General features: G+C 45.1%; 2 protein-coding genes across 5 annotated transcripts in view; one reads left to right on the top strand and one right to left on the bottom strand.

Moving 5' to 3' along the window:
• Window positions 1-3668: 3668 nt before the first annotated feature.
• On the bottom strand, window positions 3669-13840 carry ERRFI1 (ERBB receptor feedback inhibitor 1). Of its 4 annotated transcripts, none has more exons than XM_061450310.1 (4): window positions 13665-13783; window positions 7035-7231; window positions 6840-6916; window positions 3669-6218 (listed from the first exon to the last, which is right to left on the bottom strand). In XM_061450310.1, exons 2-4 carry the CDS (start codon window positions 7154-7156, stop codon window positions 5020-5022), a joined length of 1398 nt encoding a protein of 465 aa, XP_061306294.1. In that variant the 5' UTR covers window positions 7157-7231; window positions 13665-13783; the 3' UTR covers window positions 3669-5019. The 4 variants fall into 4 exon arrangements, with proteins under 4 accessions (XP_061306294.1, XP_061306295.1, XP_061306296.1 ...); XM_061450311.1 differs by lacking the exon at window positions 13665-13783 and adding an exon at window positions 13056-13199; XM_061450312.1 differs by lacking the exon at window positions 7035-7231 and having other exon boundaries at window positions 13665-13840.
• The window catches only part of SLC45A1 (solute carrier family 45 member 1), a 56503-nt gene continuing 54440 nt past the window's right edge, over window positions 13751-15813 (top strand). Inside the window, exon 1 of the mRNA XM_061450305.1 lies at window positions 13751-13882. The gene's annotated coding sequence lies outside the window, so the exon portion shown is untranslated. The remainder of the gene's footprint in view (window positions 13883-15813) is intronic.

Raw genomic sequence — 15813 nt, 5'->3', positions numbered from 1 at the left:
AAAGGTACAATGAATATTTTTGGGACAGAAACATACCTCTCTGTCACCTGGGTAGGTGGTGAGCAGAAGATCATCCTTCTGAGCCAGGCTTCATGATCCTATGCTAGATGCAGGACTTGGTACATGGAAGCCCTCTTAGTATTTTATCACCATGGCTCAATGTGCAGTGGTGAGCATCCTCAAGCAGATTCAGGGTGGCAATGGTGGGGTAACCTAGCATGTTTTTTTCTCTGGTGTTTCATGGCAGTATATTTGCTCTCTTCTTTTCTTGTGGCTTCCACATGATAACAGCTTTTGGGCAACAGTTTTAATCTTCAGCAAGAAGCTGCAGGTTTTACACAGAGAAGCATCTCTTCCTCTGAATCACTTTGTAAGGAAATGAATAGCAGTGCTGGTTCCCATGTTTCAGTGGCATGCCACTTACAATTTGGAATACCTAACACCTTCTCCAAAATTAACCACAACTGGGATCAAGGTGCACACCAATATATACATAATATAGCACCAGTCTATGAGCAATCATGGGTGTGTCTTCCATATGTGATTCAGAAAAAATAATGAGCTGTGGGGATGAAAATAGGCATTTGGGTGGGGATTATGCAAGGCCTGAGTTACAATGCAGGATGGGTGGGGGTAACACCTCTTGCAGCTTACAAATGCTAATCACCAGCTCAGCAGCCAGAAATCTCTGCAGCGCCATGAACAAATATTAATAAGTATATTTAACAAATATTAATAAGTATAATTAAGCTTCATGTGCTGAATTCTCAGTGCCAAGGAGCTATGAGAAATTCTGCTGAATGTTTTCAATTTTAAATGAATAGAAGTGCTTTTGTAAGCAAGCTAGCAAGAAAATAAAAGATTAGGCTACTTTAAGTTTACCCCAGGACGACTCCATACACACACACAAAGTCAATGAGTTTCTTAACTGCAGAGACCCTACTAGAGATGAAATTATGCATCTTGTTACCCTTACCTTAAGTTTTCTTCTTGATGGTAATCTAGAGACTCTGTATTTAACATGCAGCTTGTCATAGTATTTAAAGTGTTTATAAGGGCCACAGTCTGTAATCATGAGTTTGAAGGGTGGGAATTCCACCATGACTGATCTGGTCATCATCTTAACCCTGAGTTCCTGACAAGACTCAGTTTGAATTCCATCAGTAACTACTCCCTGCTGTAATAACTGCCCTTGCCAAATCGGTGGCTGTGTCCTGGACTAGATGGATGCTTTCCTTTAGCATGTCAAACCTACCACTTTAGAAGTGTTTAAAAACTGCTTAAAAAGAAACCCAAGGTTGGAGCAGGAGGAAACACAAGAGCAAGAGCTCTTCTGAAGTTTCAGTGCAGGGGCAATTGCACCTATTTCAGTCTGGGAGCAAATGGAAAACCACTGCCTCTTGGCACCCATGGCTGGGTGGTCACAACAGTGCTACTGAGGCAAGAAAGAGACTGCTGGGGGTGAGCAGAAACCCCCTCTTTCAGTAAGGAGGCTGAGGGAAGCTTTGCCTTTCTCTAGGTGTATGTTCTCTTCCCTGCTGTAACTCAAAATCCCTTGACTCTTCAGGCCTCAGTGTATCAAGTTATAACAACTTTGAAGTGCGATTATTCCAGTCAAATGGATCTGGCAAGGGGCTTCCTCCTCAGAGGCACTGTCAGGCCTTGCCCAGGTGAGCCCAAGCTCTAAATATTCAAATGCGATCAGGCTGTTGCAAAAGCATGTTGTGTCCTGACAAGTCTTATCATGTGCCAGGGAAGGAGCAGAGAAATGTCTTCTGGCCAGAACTTGCAAAGCTTCCCCCACAGCTCTACAGCATTAATTACTCGCTTGGAAAATGGAATACACTCCTTGGATCATGCAAACTGTGTCCCCCAAAGCACAGGAATCTGGTGTCCAAGGAACACACAAGTGAGGCTTTGACCTGCCTTTGTCAGTGACCCCATCACCATCACCCAGAGACAACCACGGAACTGTGGAGTGAGTCCTCAGTGAAATGTTATTACTTTGATTTTTTAAAGGGTAAAAGGGGAAGCTACTGAAATACTCAAGACTTGCCTATAAATTACTTTCCTCATAGTGAAGAGGCATGTGAGCCCTCTAACCTGCTTGAATGTCTTGCTCATAGCCAAGCAGTTGCTATTTTCAATTCAGGTTCAATCTGCTTTACTTCAGTTACAGTCGTACTAAACTTAGATTCATAATTCAACTTCTGGAATGAGCTGTGACTGTGCTGTTCTTCAGCTGACACACAGTGGGAAAGAGCTTCACTACAGACTAATTCTATTTCTTTATTTAAATGCTCAGGACTGAGTAGACAATACCAGAGCTTTCAGGAAAGGAGAATGTAGCTTTTGCTTCTGACAAAAAACTATAATGGGGATTAGGTTAAAAGTCTTCTGGAATTTGGAATTTTAGGAGAGGTTATGCCAGACCATTCAAAAGCACAAGCTGTACCAGGTTTTTAAGCTTTTCGGCACTATAAATCTGAAGTTTGTACTCAGAAGTAGCTCTTATTCTGAGGAAGTAGGTGTCTTGCTGCTGCATTAGCAGAGAAGATTTTCACCCAGTGACTGGGGAACTTCCACTGCTAGCAGAAATGAAAGTGCATTGCCAGGGTGTGAGCTGGGGAAATTGAAACAAATGCCCCCTTTGATACCCAAGCTGTGTTCAGCTGTTAGTCACTTCAGAAGTGCAAGTCAGTAAGCAATACCATCAGGTGTGAAGTGCAATGAGTTAGGACAGAAACCTTACCCCATCGCTGTACTCACAAAGAGAACAGGGAGTGAGACCTGGCAGCAGGGGCAGTGGCTCAGACTCGCTGTTTTACTTACCCAAATGCAATGCCCTGTACATCCAGGAATACAGAATGCCAGGGCTGGCCTCCTTGTCAAGAGGGCTTAGTTTCACAGTATGGCTTTTCCCCAAGTGCCTTAAGCCAAACCAGTCTCACTGAGAAAGCAGGAAGAGCTTTCTGTGGGGCATCTGCATGGGGAAGCTTTCTTCCATCCAGGAGTGGCTTTCCTACTAATTTGAGAGTAAATGCCATTAAGAGCCAAACTGAGATGAGGGCTTTGGGGAATTCACGTGCTTCCAGGTAAGGGGGAAAGAGTAGCCTGTTCAAGAACAGGCACCTAGGCTGAAAAAGAGGGTTCCAAGTATTGGGAATGGAGTGGGACCCAGAAGCAAAAGCTGTAAGAGAGTAACAGGGCAGTTGGTTTGTTTTAGGCTGAGTTCTAAAATGACAGCTACCGAGTCTGTGCCAAGCCACAACCAACAAGGAACAAGCTGCAGCTTAGCAGTGTCAATCTGCTTGCTTGCAGCAGGGACTCTGTAACTGAGAAAGTGTTATTTGAAGCATTAGGGTTAAAGCTGCTCAGCTTTAAGGGGAAGGTTGCAAGTACCCATTTGACATTTTCCACCTTGGAATGTGGAAATGATAGGCTGAATAACTCAGTCTTGCAGGATGGTTTATTGCCAGCACAAAACTACAGACACTGTGCTGCCAGGTAGGAAGGAGGAATTAAAATCAATAGTGTGCAATGTGAGCTATTGAACACTCCTGCAGAAATCTGAATTAAATGCAAGCTGAATTCAACACTTGCTACACATTTAACATCATTCAGATGCACAACTGCATTCACTGTTCAATAAAGCGAAGCCCAAAATGTATCATAAATATTTTATAACTTTATTAAATTCAAGACATGACAATATTCAAAATACAAAGTGATTTTTTTATTCAATACTGTACACAATGCAGAAATATCAGTGCATTTCTATAGCATGTATTTCACCTTCATTTAGTTTGTACTAAAACAAAAATTAAGCTTTAAAATAGCTCAAACACCTCATTCAGCAGTTTAAACTGTAAACAGCTTGTTTCTTTCTGTGGAGGAACACATTCATCTTCTGCACCTCCGTTAAGGAGCACCCTGTCTCTTGTGCTTATCCGCAAGAGGATAAATGTAATCAAAATGAGCACGAGAAACTGCCAAAGCACAAATGTGGCACCTCAATGAACAATGGATTGCTGAGGCACAATGAGGAAAAACTGAACAGCAAGAAGCAGCATCTGAAGCAGCGAGAGATGGGACTGACACTGTTCATAAATGGAATCATGTTTTTTCCTCATACCTTTCTCCTCCCTTAAAATACTGAACAGAAATCAAACCACAAGACCAGCTTGTGCTGTGTTTCTGTATTTAATACAGTCAGAATTCCAGACTCTAGGTAAGCATGTTGTTGCTGCCTGCCCTATAGCAGCTGTAGAGCTGCTCGTATCCTCTGCCACTTTCAGGCCACTTTCACACATTTTTAGGATCCAGCAGGAAAAGAGCAGCAGTAGAGGCTTAGCAATAGCTGGTCCAAGTCTCTCCTAGGAAAAACTGCAAAATTGAGCCAAGTGTTGTCTAGCAACTGAAAGAATCCACAAAACCTAACTCACTTTAGAAGTCTTAGTGTCAAATCAAGTTGTAAAATAGGTTAATCTTTCGAAATGCACTTCCAATATGCTTGCCAAGTCTTGAAGTGGATATCAGATCTTGCAGCTACCTTCTCACCAGGTTGGCATATCCTAGTCTAAGAGGACAGAGTCTGTTCTCAGCAGAGCTCCTGTGTGAAAGCACTTTTGGAAATGCCTGATACAAAACCTGTACTGCATTATCTGCCCTGTTGTAGCTTTGTAAGTGACTCGTAAGCAAAGCTAGATTGATTTAATTCTTTAATACCATGACTACCAAATATGTTCATCTAGGTAGCATATAACTGGCCAACTGTGACTACTACCCCTCTATATGTTTCTATGGAATCTCTGTAGATTTTCAGCTATACATACCAAGACAAAAAAAGTCTTAAGAAACATATCAGAGATACGCAGCATAAGGGGACTTTACATCCACTTTCCAGTTCTCGGGGGACAAACTGGTCCTACTTCATTATCTGAGAACCTGAAGAACTTTGTAACATGATAAAGTTGAGCTCCATCCTGAACAACTGAGCTGAGACCCTGCTTCCAGAGGCTACGGAGAAACCACATAGGACAGATGTTTCCGTTTCAGATGACCAGCTATGTCCACTCTAGGTTTTGAGTCCAGTTTGGCTGGGGCTGAAGTGGCTGTGCAGTCATCAGACCACGACTGAACCTCTGTGGTAGAGCTACTTTCTTCTGCTTCTCTGAAGAATTTCTCATACTTGTCCAAATAGGGAGGCCTCTCAGGCAGCAGGTAGTAGTGCGTTGAACTGGCCTTCTTACCATTTTCAATGATTGGAAGAATGCAGGGGACCCTGTTGGAAGATCCTTCACTATTTTGTCTTTGTAGAGCTTTGCTGCTGACATACTTAGGATCAGGTGCAAAACTCTGGGTGGGGGGCATAACCCCATTGAGGTATGATGGCAAGCTTTTGGGACTTGGCGTGCGGGAATTGCTGCGTGACAAAGGTTCTCTGGGGGGCACTTTTGGAGGCCTGTCTTCATCACTGTATGCACTAGAAGCAACTTCTGCTGACCACCTTCTGTAATCCGGTTTGAGAGCCCTTGGAGGTATGGGAACCCTTGGTGGAATCTCTGGTTTATCTTCATCAGAGTTTGGAGACGACCTGTTTAAGTGTCCAGATAGTCTTACTACTGGTTTGTTAAGAGATCCAGCTGGCCCAGAATGCGACCTTCGCAAACGTCGATGCAGCTGCTGTGGAGGAGGATAAATACTGGATATGTATCCACTTAGGCTTTCCGTAGGGTTGGCATCTTCTGGTTTTGGTCCTGTTGGAGTATCAAAGTATGCGTAGTTGATTTGTCCACAGCCCCTAAAGCTCCGCCGGCTTGGAGCACTGGATTTAAAAGGAGGAAGTTCATAATCTTCTAACAAAAAGTCAGTGTCTGAGCTAGTGAGGAATTCCACCTCCCTGTCAACCTCATCTGGAGTAAGGTCTTCAGAAATAGGCAGAGGGGGCAGTGGCCTGGAACTCCGGTCACTGGAAGATGCAGACAGAAACTGAATTGGCCCGTTTTTTATTGGCATGTGAGGAGGTGTTTCTTCAGAAACACAGCCCATGGTTAATGACAGTTTACTGAAGCCAGGAACGAGATGCTCTTCATATCTTGAAATGGGCTGTTCAGTTTTGGGACTTACAGGAGGTGGACTGGATTTCTGAGATGGTACTTGGGTGCAAGTTTCAGCAAAGGTGTGGTCATTCACAGAAGCGTGGTTGGAAGAGTGCCCTAAAAAGTGAGAAAGTCTTCAGAAACACTCTTCCAAGTAACATTCTAGTGCATGACTTTGCCACTGCATAGATAACATTTAATTCCTTCTAGTGCAACAATAAGTAATGTCTACTTAATGCTCTGGTAGCAAAAAGTAGCTATTACGGATCTTTTCTGGTCTTAGATTTATGTATTTAGTTAAGAGAGTAGCTGATTACCTTACTATTTTAGGCCAGTCCTCCAGTTAAAAAATGTAGCCCAAGAGAGCCCAAGCATCAGCAATAGAACAGTTACAGCTACAGAGATCCCAGAAAAGGACTATGACAGAACAACTGCTATTTCACTAAATGGCCTTTCTGTCTGAAGTGTAACAGCAACTGAGAGGCCTCTAAGGACAAGGAAAAGAGTGGTTTTGTTTGTTTTAACTTGACCATGTTACTGAAAACGGTTTGTGTTTTTTGTTGGGCTTGAATAGCAGCATTTTCTTGCATCCTGTCACCAGAGGGCAGCCTCATATCCAGAATGAGAAAGGAGAAAGCTTTTAGTGTCTTGGTGAAGACTTGAGGATTTACCTTTTTTTTCCCCAAGAAAAATCCAATAGACTAAGTAAATACAAATGTGTTACATCCTTATACTTACCAATGGATGGTAAATGTGGCTCTGTTGATGGGTTCAAATTATACGCCACTGCTATAGGGTCCACGTTAAAGAAAGTACTAAAAGAAAAAGAAGTCTTCACTGTAAATAAACCATCAGTCAGCACTGGTGTGAGTATTCATCATGCTCATCGCATCTATATGAAGATGCGATAGATGAAATTTTAGCTTCACTCACTTTTCAAATCCACTGTGGCTACCCCAGCAGGTTTTCAGACTCCCCATGCCTTGACTAGTGTGAAGAAATCCAGTTTTTAATGGGACTCTCATCTCCTGAGCAGCAACTCCTGCAGTTGACATTGTGCACTGCTCCCTGGTGATGTCTCACAAGCCTAGAAAGTCAGTCCTTGACAGGTTTCCTGAAGTTCTCCTTCCCTTCAAAAGAGAGGACATAAATATCAGAAATGCAAACTTGAGGAGTTCATCTCTCAACTGAAATGTCAGTATTTGGAGGAGCTGAACAGCTCTCTGGAAAGGCCTCTGTCCTGGTACCTGCCAATAGGAAAACCTTGCCAAACTACTACAGCATAAAAAATAGGCAACTTCTCTTACAGAATTCAACTGCATAGAAGAAAGAAAACCACATTCAGTAAAACCATTAATGACCACTGCGCATCAACAACTTCAGTTCCTGCACATACACTGCTTAGTTAGGCAAAATTCGTCTTCCAACACAATCTCTTTAACTTTCTAGTAGCCATCTATCTTTAGTTGTGTCTTTTTGCTAGTGAGTTGATGGTTTCCAGTGTAGCCAACATCTAACAGCCTAGTCTGGTTTAACCTTCAGTAGCCTAACAAATGGCCTTTGCTCCAATAAACAGCATTATTGACTACTTAAATCAGAATCCAAAACTTCTTTTATATAAAGCAGCCACTATTATTAAGTACTAAGATCCTTAGATCATCCTTAAGCCTTTTAGCTATTTCAAACAAACTGGAAATCTAGTGATGTAAAAGAATCTCATCTTAAATTCTCCTGCTGTATTCACATTTATCTGGCCCATTTAGGACAGAAAAAATGTGTTGGCAACTGCTTTATATTGAACAAGTAATCATAGTCTAAGGAACAGGCTGACTCGTAGGGCTTGCTTTGGGAAATTCAGAATGGACTGGGGAAGAGGGGCAGCGTAAAAGCAGTCAACGTGCTGAAGGCAGCAGACATTAAGGCCAAGACTATAAGCAAAGTTCTCTGGGTCTGTGCTTCATCTACCCAAATACCCTAAATTCAGCAAGTACAATATAGTGTTGTATGGCTGCTTAAAAAGCCCAGAACCTACAAAAAAAAACCAACCCACCCAAAACAGTTTTTTATCTCTTGAGAATCAGATATATGACCATTTTCTTTTTTAACATGAGCTTCCTTCTTCCTACCACCTGAAAGAAGTTCCACCTAAAGAAAAGTCAGTCAACAACTGAGGGCTACATCAGTGCAGTTTTGTGTCAAGAAACGCCCTTCACGGTATGGTACTTCCAGAAAATGGGGTACAGAAAATAAATAGCTTATGGTAAATCTGTTCAACACCAGGCATTCTGTGGGGATGTGTAATCTTCCTGTCCTTTAAGAGGAAGGATCCATACTACTTATTTGCAACATGAGGGATGGGCAGACTCCTAAGCAGGGCTGGAAACCAGGTGCCCCAGGATTTAATTTGCAGTCTGACAGCACTATTTGCCTTTTATAAACAATTGATTGAGAAAGAACAACTCTGCTTTGCATTCCCAACTGTGAACTGTGTCCAGGATTGATCACTCAAGCAAAACAGCTTCTAACTGTATGTGTGGCATAATGCGCAAGAACTAACCACATTCTTTGAGTCTGATGGTTTTCTTGATCCTAACTTGATCCTGTGATTGCTCTTGTGTCAATGGAAATGGGATTACACAAAGTGTTTTAGCCAGGCATTTAAGAACTCTACACAGGAGGCTGTTAACTTTCATAGAAGTGAACAACAGCTAATAAACTGGTGTTGTGTCTGCTGCAGCAGGCTATTACAGTCCTAGTCCTACTTACTTCAGCCTTCCTGATTTTAGTAAAGACTATGTTCTTCCTTTTCAGACAATCTCCTTAAAAGCTAGCTTAGCCTTGGACATTTTCATGTTACCCAGTCAAGTTGGACCCTTCCCAGAAACAGGAATTGCAGATTCTCATAGTAAAATGAAATACTAACATACAGCCCCAATAAGCAATACCATAGTCCTTGATTAGCAAATGACTTCAAAATCTCTAGCAGTGTTCTAACAGCAGTTCTTTCTTCCCATTCTGTAAGTGCAAACAGAGCCCTTGTCTAGGGGGGACAGAAGACTGGAGAAATCCATTTGTCAGAATTGAAGCAGCACCATACAAGCACAGCACCAATTCTAAAATGACTTTGTATCACGTTAACACAACTCACAAATAAAACATCCATCACATCAGCTCACACTGTACTGAGCAGTGATTTTTTTTGTGCCTCACAGATCCTACCCTATTAGCAATGAATCTTCAAAAGAAATGAAAGAGAATGAATTAGTGAACTTAAGGCTAGTGCCTGTGAAGGATTTTGTGCTTCCATTTCAGTGTTTTTTTTATGTCAAATGCAAGTCCCAAGTTGAAAAATCACTGATGCAGAACACTGATCAGTCAGCAAACAATAGCACCCCATCGCAGCACACGTACAAGATACAACAAGGCCATGAGCAAGGCATTGATTATGATATTAAAAAATTAGATGGGGGGTGGCAGCACTGCCACACTCTCTCAGTTTGAGAGCACATATAATGTGCTTGCAGGGTTTGTCCTCCATCAGATCCCACACCAAAACCACTGCTAGTTAATTACTGTGTCAGCTTTCTGAATGCTGTCTAAATCTCAGCTCTCAAGACTGACAGTTGCACAATCGTGCCTCTGAAATCTGTCTTGAATGCTAAGCTTGACTTCTGAAATGGACTTAAATACTGACTTACTCTGGGAAAAGGTAATTTTCAGTTGTTTCAGTCAACTGTGTTTTTTAAAAATAGTGCCGGTTTTGCAGCCATAAAACTTGCTGCCTTCTAACAATACCCTCTTTGTGAATCCACAGAAGGTGACTTGCCTCCTGAATGGCCAGTTATGAAACTGTCCTCCATGCCTTCAGCTAAGAGTACCACGGAGGTAAGGCATGTGCTCTTTCACTACATTGTCTAGTTAACTTTTGCACTGGAGTCTGGAGAGTTGGTGCTTGTATTTTAAAACATGCATAAGCTTGTTTGAAGAACCAGTGTCTTACGAGGGAGCCATGAGGACGAGTAATCGAGGAGTACAAACTCTGGATTTTACAGAGTGCTCTTGCTAAAGCTAAGCTGTACATACTTGAGGAGCTGCTATTTTCTAGTAATTGGCTTAAAATTTTTTTCTGAAGTCAGTCATGAAGACTAACAGTTTTCACTGTAAGCCTTGGTCCAGTCCTGCCTCCTTAAACACTTAAGGATCTGAACTTCACCAGAAATCAAATCAAGCTATGTTTGCTAAAGAAAATGGACACGGTGCAGTAACTGAAGCATTCTGAATCTCATGCTTGTTTGCACAAAATGGGTTTCCAGTTCCTCTGCTTGTTGGCCCAGCTATGCATAGAGTGTAGCACTTGGAAAGATCGAAACACTTTGAGTGCTTTTGAAGATGTTACAGCTTCAGTGTTATTCAAAAGAAACATAGTTCAATCTATGGTTAGTAATTACTACAGGGGAGCTACAAGCCAGGGCAATTCAAAGGTTTGTCGGTGCATTAAGAAGCTATCACCACCATCCACTGTCAGACAGGTAACTGCAAAGGAGACACTTCTTAATCATTCATGCCTGCTCACATTAACAAATATGAATTATATTCTAAATACTGGAGATGAGATTGATCTTTTTAATAAGGCTAAATATATCTTCAAACTTGAACTGATGAGTGGTGAATAATAGGATGGAAGTGTCTAAGCTGAAAATGGTCAAATGTATCCATAAACAGTAGGGTAGCTACGTAGTGAGGAATGTATATGGGAATATATGGGAAAATTTTTGACAGACAAAGTTTAGTTATAAAACATCATAAATACACAATTTTCATATGGATATGTGTCCCTAAATACCTGTTACAGAAACAGTAATCCTCTGTTCAGAAACTTAAAAAGCATTTAATGTATTTTAGCTCAGTGCCTATCACTGATCACACAGAGACTCTTACTCTGTTCCTTGCTCTTCCAGCCCCAGTGCAACCAAATGTTTGAGGCGAGTCAGGTTTGTAATAAAGAAAACCTTTCTGGTATGCACAGCAGACCAAAGCATGCTCTAGAATATTTCACTTAATGGCTATGAAACACAGCAATTTGCTGTACAGAACTCTGAATGCCTGCACAGATTTTGGGCAGCTTTTAGATGTCTTGTAAGAAATGGGAAAGAGAAAAGGGAGGAACTAAGACCTACTTACTGTTTTTGGGAGGGGAAGAAACGTGGCCACCTTAAATCCACCACCTATTTTTGCTCACCTTGCCGCCACATATCTTTAACAAATCTCAGAAGCAATTCACAGGAGGAGGGGCACATTTTTGCACTACAAGTCATCTACTCCAGCTAGCTGTTCCTTATTTGACAATGTGATGTAATTTCCTTTTTTCCTTTGACTTTCTATTTAACGTAAGCACCTGAGATAGAGCCACCTCTTTTAATAGTGAAGTATTTTGGACTGCTAATTGAACTTTACACAGCCCTAAGAGCTCTTAGTGTAACTTTCAGGAACTCCATATGCTTAAAATACTTAGATCTTATTTACTATGCACCAAACCTCCACAGTGCAGTTCGGTGTCCATCAGAGTCACAAACCTAATCGTGCTCAATACAGACCTCAGGAGATTTTCCCATGTATAGGAAATACAGTTGTTCTATAAATGAGGCATAATCTTAGCCTTGAGAGATTCTTCTACACGTTCTGCCAACCAGAAATAGACCGCTCTGCGGTATAAAGTTTACGACTATGATCACTTAGTCAAGATGGACAAAAATGCTTCTCAAATCGTAGGAGGTTGCAAATAATATTAATTCTACAGGTATACACCAGGCGGTGATGGGCATAAATTTAAGCAGATGAATGAACTGAACAGCAGACAACTTATTTAGATTACAGTAGTTATTTCTGAATAGATTCAAAGAACTGCAGTTTATCAGGGAGTTTAAGTTCAGTTAATATTTGGGCTGCCATTTCACGGTCCTACACAGCGACTGGGAGGAACCTGTAAATTGCCAGTAGAAAACTAATAATTAAATAGCAAGACAATTGCCTTGCCTCTGCTTGTCAGATTTCAGATGCATGCTTAAGGTATGGTACTTCACCCTCCTGAAAATTTTAATGTGAATATATCCAGCTTACATTCAGGAAATAAAAATTCCTGTATAGCTGACTCAGTCATAACCATAGCGTTAGCCATGCTGTGATAAGTTTTAATTCTGTTTTCCACTACAGAGAAGTGGAATTGTTTTCTTACGGAATAATTCCCGTATTATAGGGGATGGCAGACACAGGGCTTCACCCAGAACATATGCCCCCTCAAAAGATGGGTTTCTAGTATCAAAAACCAACCAAACAAAAAACTGTCCCGTGTAGGTAAATTGCTAAGGAAGGAAAACTAGCTCTGTGCATAAAGTAACAGGGGTGAATGAGCAGTATGGTTTCCTCTTTAAAAGCTTGACCAGCTTATAAATCCAATTTAGAAAAGTTTGTGAGGTAGAGGCATCATTCACCTGTCATTCTCATATGACAGATTCAGGTATCCCCAAACTGAACAAAGAGACCTTGCCCCCAGAGCCTTTCCCACCCAGTTTATCAAGGTATACTTAAGTACTGTTTATCTTTAGATCAAGCCTAGCAAGTGTTTTGCTTATTGCTTCAGCATAGGGTCCTTAGTTTATGCACTAGTGACGCGAGACCACTGAAGCCTCAGAGTCGCTCTGGACTGCTCCCTCTGTGTAGCCAACATGGGGAATGTCTGCATCAGGCACACATGCTCCAGAGAGGCACTGTAAATACTTTAGGGGTACAGTGCTATCTCCAGATTTAAACACCACAGACTGGCTATTTTAGAAAATCGAACAGGAGTGCGTACTGGGGTATTAGGCCATGAAGAAATGTTTATTCTAAATTAAGCCATCCCAAATTAGAGTGCAAAGCACAGAGCCTGATCCCGTAATGCGGTCTCTGTTTACTCACAGGAGCAGGAGGAGCAGCTCCGAGGCGAGTGCGAGGGAACACTGATACCGTTTCGGGGCTGGCAGAAAACGCGTGGCATGCCACGTTCATTTCCAGGAATGTGGCTCCGGGCGCCCCTGACCGCGGGTCCCACCCGGAGTGGCTTCTGCCTGAGGCGCGCTCCCCGCCGCGGGGACCCGAGACGCGACCACGCAGGTAAGCGGCTCAGCGGCGGGTCTGAGCCCCCGGTGCCCCTTCCCCACCCTCTCGACAGCGCAAGGGCAGAAACCGCGCTCCCGCTCCTCCCCAGCGCTCCTCCCGGGCCGCGGCCCGCCGCCATCCCCCCCCCACACCCCGCGCCCGCTGGCGTGGGCCGCGCCGGGACCGCGGCTCCGTGCCAGGGGCCCGGCCAACCCTGGCGCCGCGGCCCGAGCGACCCGCGGGTTGGCACCCGTTCTTTTCCTCGGCGGCGGGGACCCGACGCGCCACGTACGGGGCGGCCCCGGGCCGCGGCCGAGCAACACCGGGCGGCTCAGGTGTGCGGCGGGCGGGAGCGGCCGCGGCGGAGGGGGCACCCCACCGCCATGGCAACGAGCAGCGGGAGGCGCCGCCGCGGGGGCCATCACTTACCCCGACAGTGTCGCGCAGCTCCGCATGTCCCTGCGCGGCCGCCGGCGCGACACGCATGCGCCGAGCCCCGACAGCGCCCGGTCACTGCCGCGCCGCGCGCGGACCGCGGCTCTTATACCGGGGGGCGGAGCCGGGGCGGAGGCCGCCGCGCCCCCCGCGCGCTGCGCTCCAGTCGGAAGCTGCCTTAAAGGGGCGATGGCCGCGCGTGGGCGGTAAAGGTGCGGTGGCGGGCTCCAGGCGGGCGCTGCCGGGAGGGTGCGGGCCTCGCCTCGCCTCTCCTTCGCCGGGCGGGAGCGGGGGCTGCTGCGGGCTCTGGTGGCGCTGTCCACTTCTCCGGGCCCGGCTGTGGGAACGGCCGCCGGTTCGCCTTCCGGGCAGCGCTGCCGGCGCGGTACCGCCCCCGCGCCCTCCGCCCGGGCCTGCGGGGTCGGACGCCTCCGGGCTGCTCGCGTTCGCCGAACGGGCTCTGGGCGGGGGTGACCGGGGCACGGGGCAGGCCCGGGAGCTATCGCCCACGGCTTGGCCTGACGGCGCGAGTGAGGAGCCGCTGGGGACCGCGGCCAGCGCAGAGGCTGCGCGGCACCGTGGGAGATCGCTCTCGGTTCCCCCACAGCGGGGTGGGGAGCACACCCTGCCCTGCCGGCGGCCGGCTTCCCCGAGCACACGCCTGGTTCCCCAGCTCCGCGGCGTTCTTCCTGCCCCTGCCGGCCGTTTCCCGGGGCACGGTGGCGGTTGTGGTTCCGCGGCCCTCCTTTCCCTTGGCTCGGGAGCCGCTCCACGCCGCCCGCCAGGGGGCGCTCGCTCTCCCGCCCCACGGGCCTTGAGGTGGTGGGGAAATGGCGGCGGGGGCTCCTGTGGTAAGAGCGGCCTCGTCCCGCGCGGTCGGTGTCAGGGTGTTTTACAGTCACAAATATTCACAAATAGTGTTGTGTCTTTGCCACCAACAACGCTTTTCACTGCTTGCTGCTGTGAGTGTTCTTTTTCCTGAGCTTCACGTTGAAATAAATCCCTTTTTAATCATATGTGGGTTATCACAGACCTGACAGTGAATCTTGTGCCTGGACTTGACATTTGTGGCGGTAGAACACAGTGGTAGAGCAGCAGGTTCTCGGTAAAAGCTACTGTGTAAAGGACTGTGAGCATTTGCAGAGGATACTGTTTGTTTACAGCATAAACAAGGTGACTGTGGGGTCTGGTCAGGTTTGCTGCGCAATACAATCGTTTCTTTGTTGGACAAAGGAATGTCGGTTGGGGCTCTAAAACCCCCAGCACTGAGAGTTCCTAACAATAGGATTAACAAAATGTGCCTGCTGTGTGCAGTTTGAGCTGCAATAGTTGTTAATACTGCTAACAAGGAAAAATGCTTGCTTTCACTGCATGTTTGCAGGTGACTTCTGCTTTCTCTTTTGGGGTTTCTGTTGGCTTGTGGTGAAATTTCCCCATCTGCCCTGGTTCTTGGGGCCTGTAAGCTCTCCTACTGCATATTTGTCTCCTAAGAACCGCTGTGTTGTTTCTGTGGATGAACTGCGCACGCAGCAGGAGTTATTTCAGGTTTGAATTTTCTGGTTGCATATATATGTTAAAGGAGGGGGTTGGGGTTTTTGGGGGTGGTTTGGATTTTGGGGGTCTTCTGCCTGGTTTAAATTCTGGTGTGTTGATGTGCTCACTGATGGTGCAAATACCCTGAGTGTTATAGATGGATACAAAGGACAAACTTCTTCAGAGTGTTGACATGACTTCAGTAAGACAAACTCCTGCTGTGCCTCCATGGTGGAATTTCCTCCATGAGGAATAATAGATGTTTGGGTTTGACTTGTTTGTGTCTGAGAATCTGTGGTCCAGGAAAAGGCCATTCTGGTTTTCCCTGCAGATGTTTCCCTATGGCCTCCTTGCTCCTCCATCAGGAGGCCTGGTTTTACTCAACTAGAGAATTTAAGAGTCGGTTCATGTGCATGGAATTTTTGTCTCTTACTGTTAAATGACTTTCCCTATGGCTTTTGGTCACTAAAACCCCGCTGCCTTAAATTTCTGATTGTTCTACTGAATAAAAATGTTTAGTAATTGTGTCACTTGTAATATTTCTGTGTTGACTTGTGCACAGAGGCAGCTGAATTCTGAACCAACAGTTATATTCTCATTTCTCTCCCTT

Source organism: Pezoporus flaviventris, unplaced genomic scaffold (genome assembly GCF_033815535.1).
Source record: "Pezoporus flaviventris isolate CSIRO_AGI_PZ_B2104156 unplaced genomic scaffold, CSIRO_AGI_Pfla_v1 ptg000009l, whole genome shotgun sequence".
Taxonomy (NCBI): Eukaryota; Metazoa; Chordata; class Aves; order Psittaciformes; family Psittacidae; genus Pezoporus; species Pezoporus flaviventris.
Note: the sequence above shows the minus strand (reverse complement) of the source record. Positions and strands in the feature narration are given on the sequence as shown.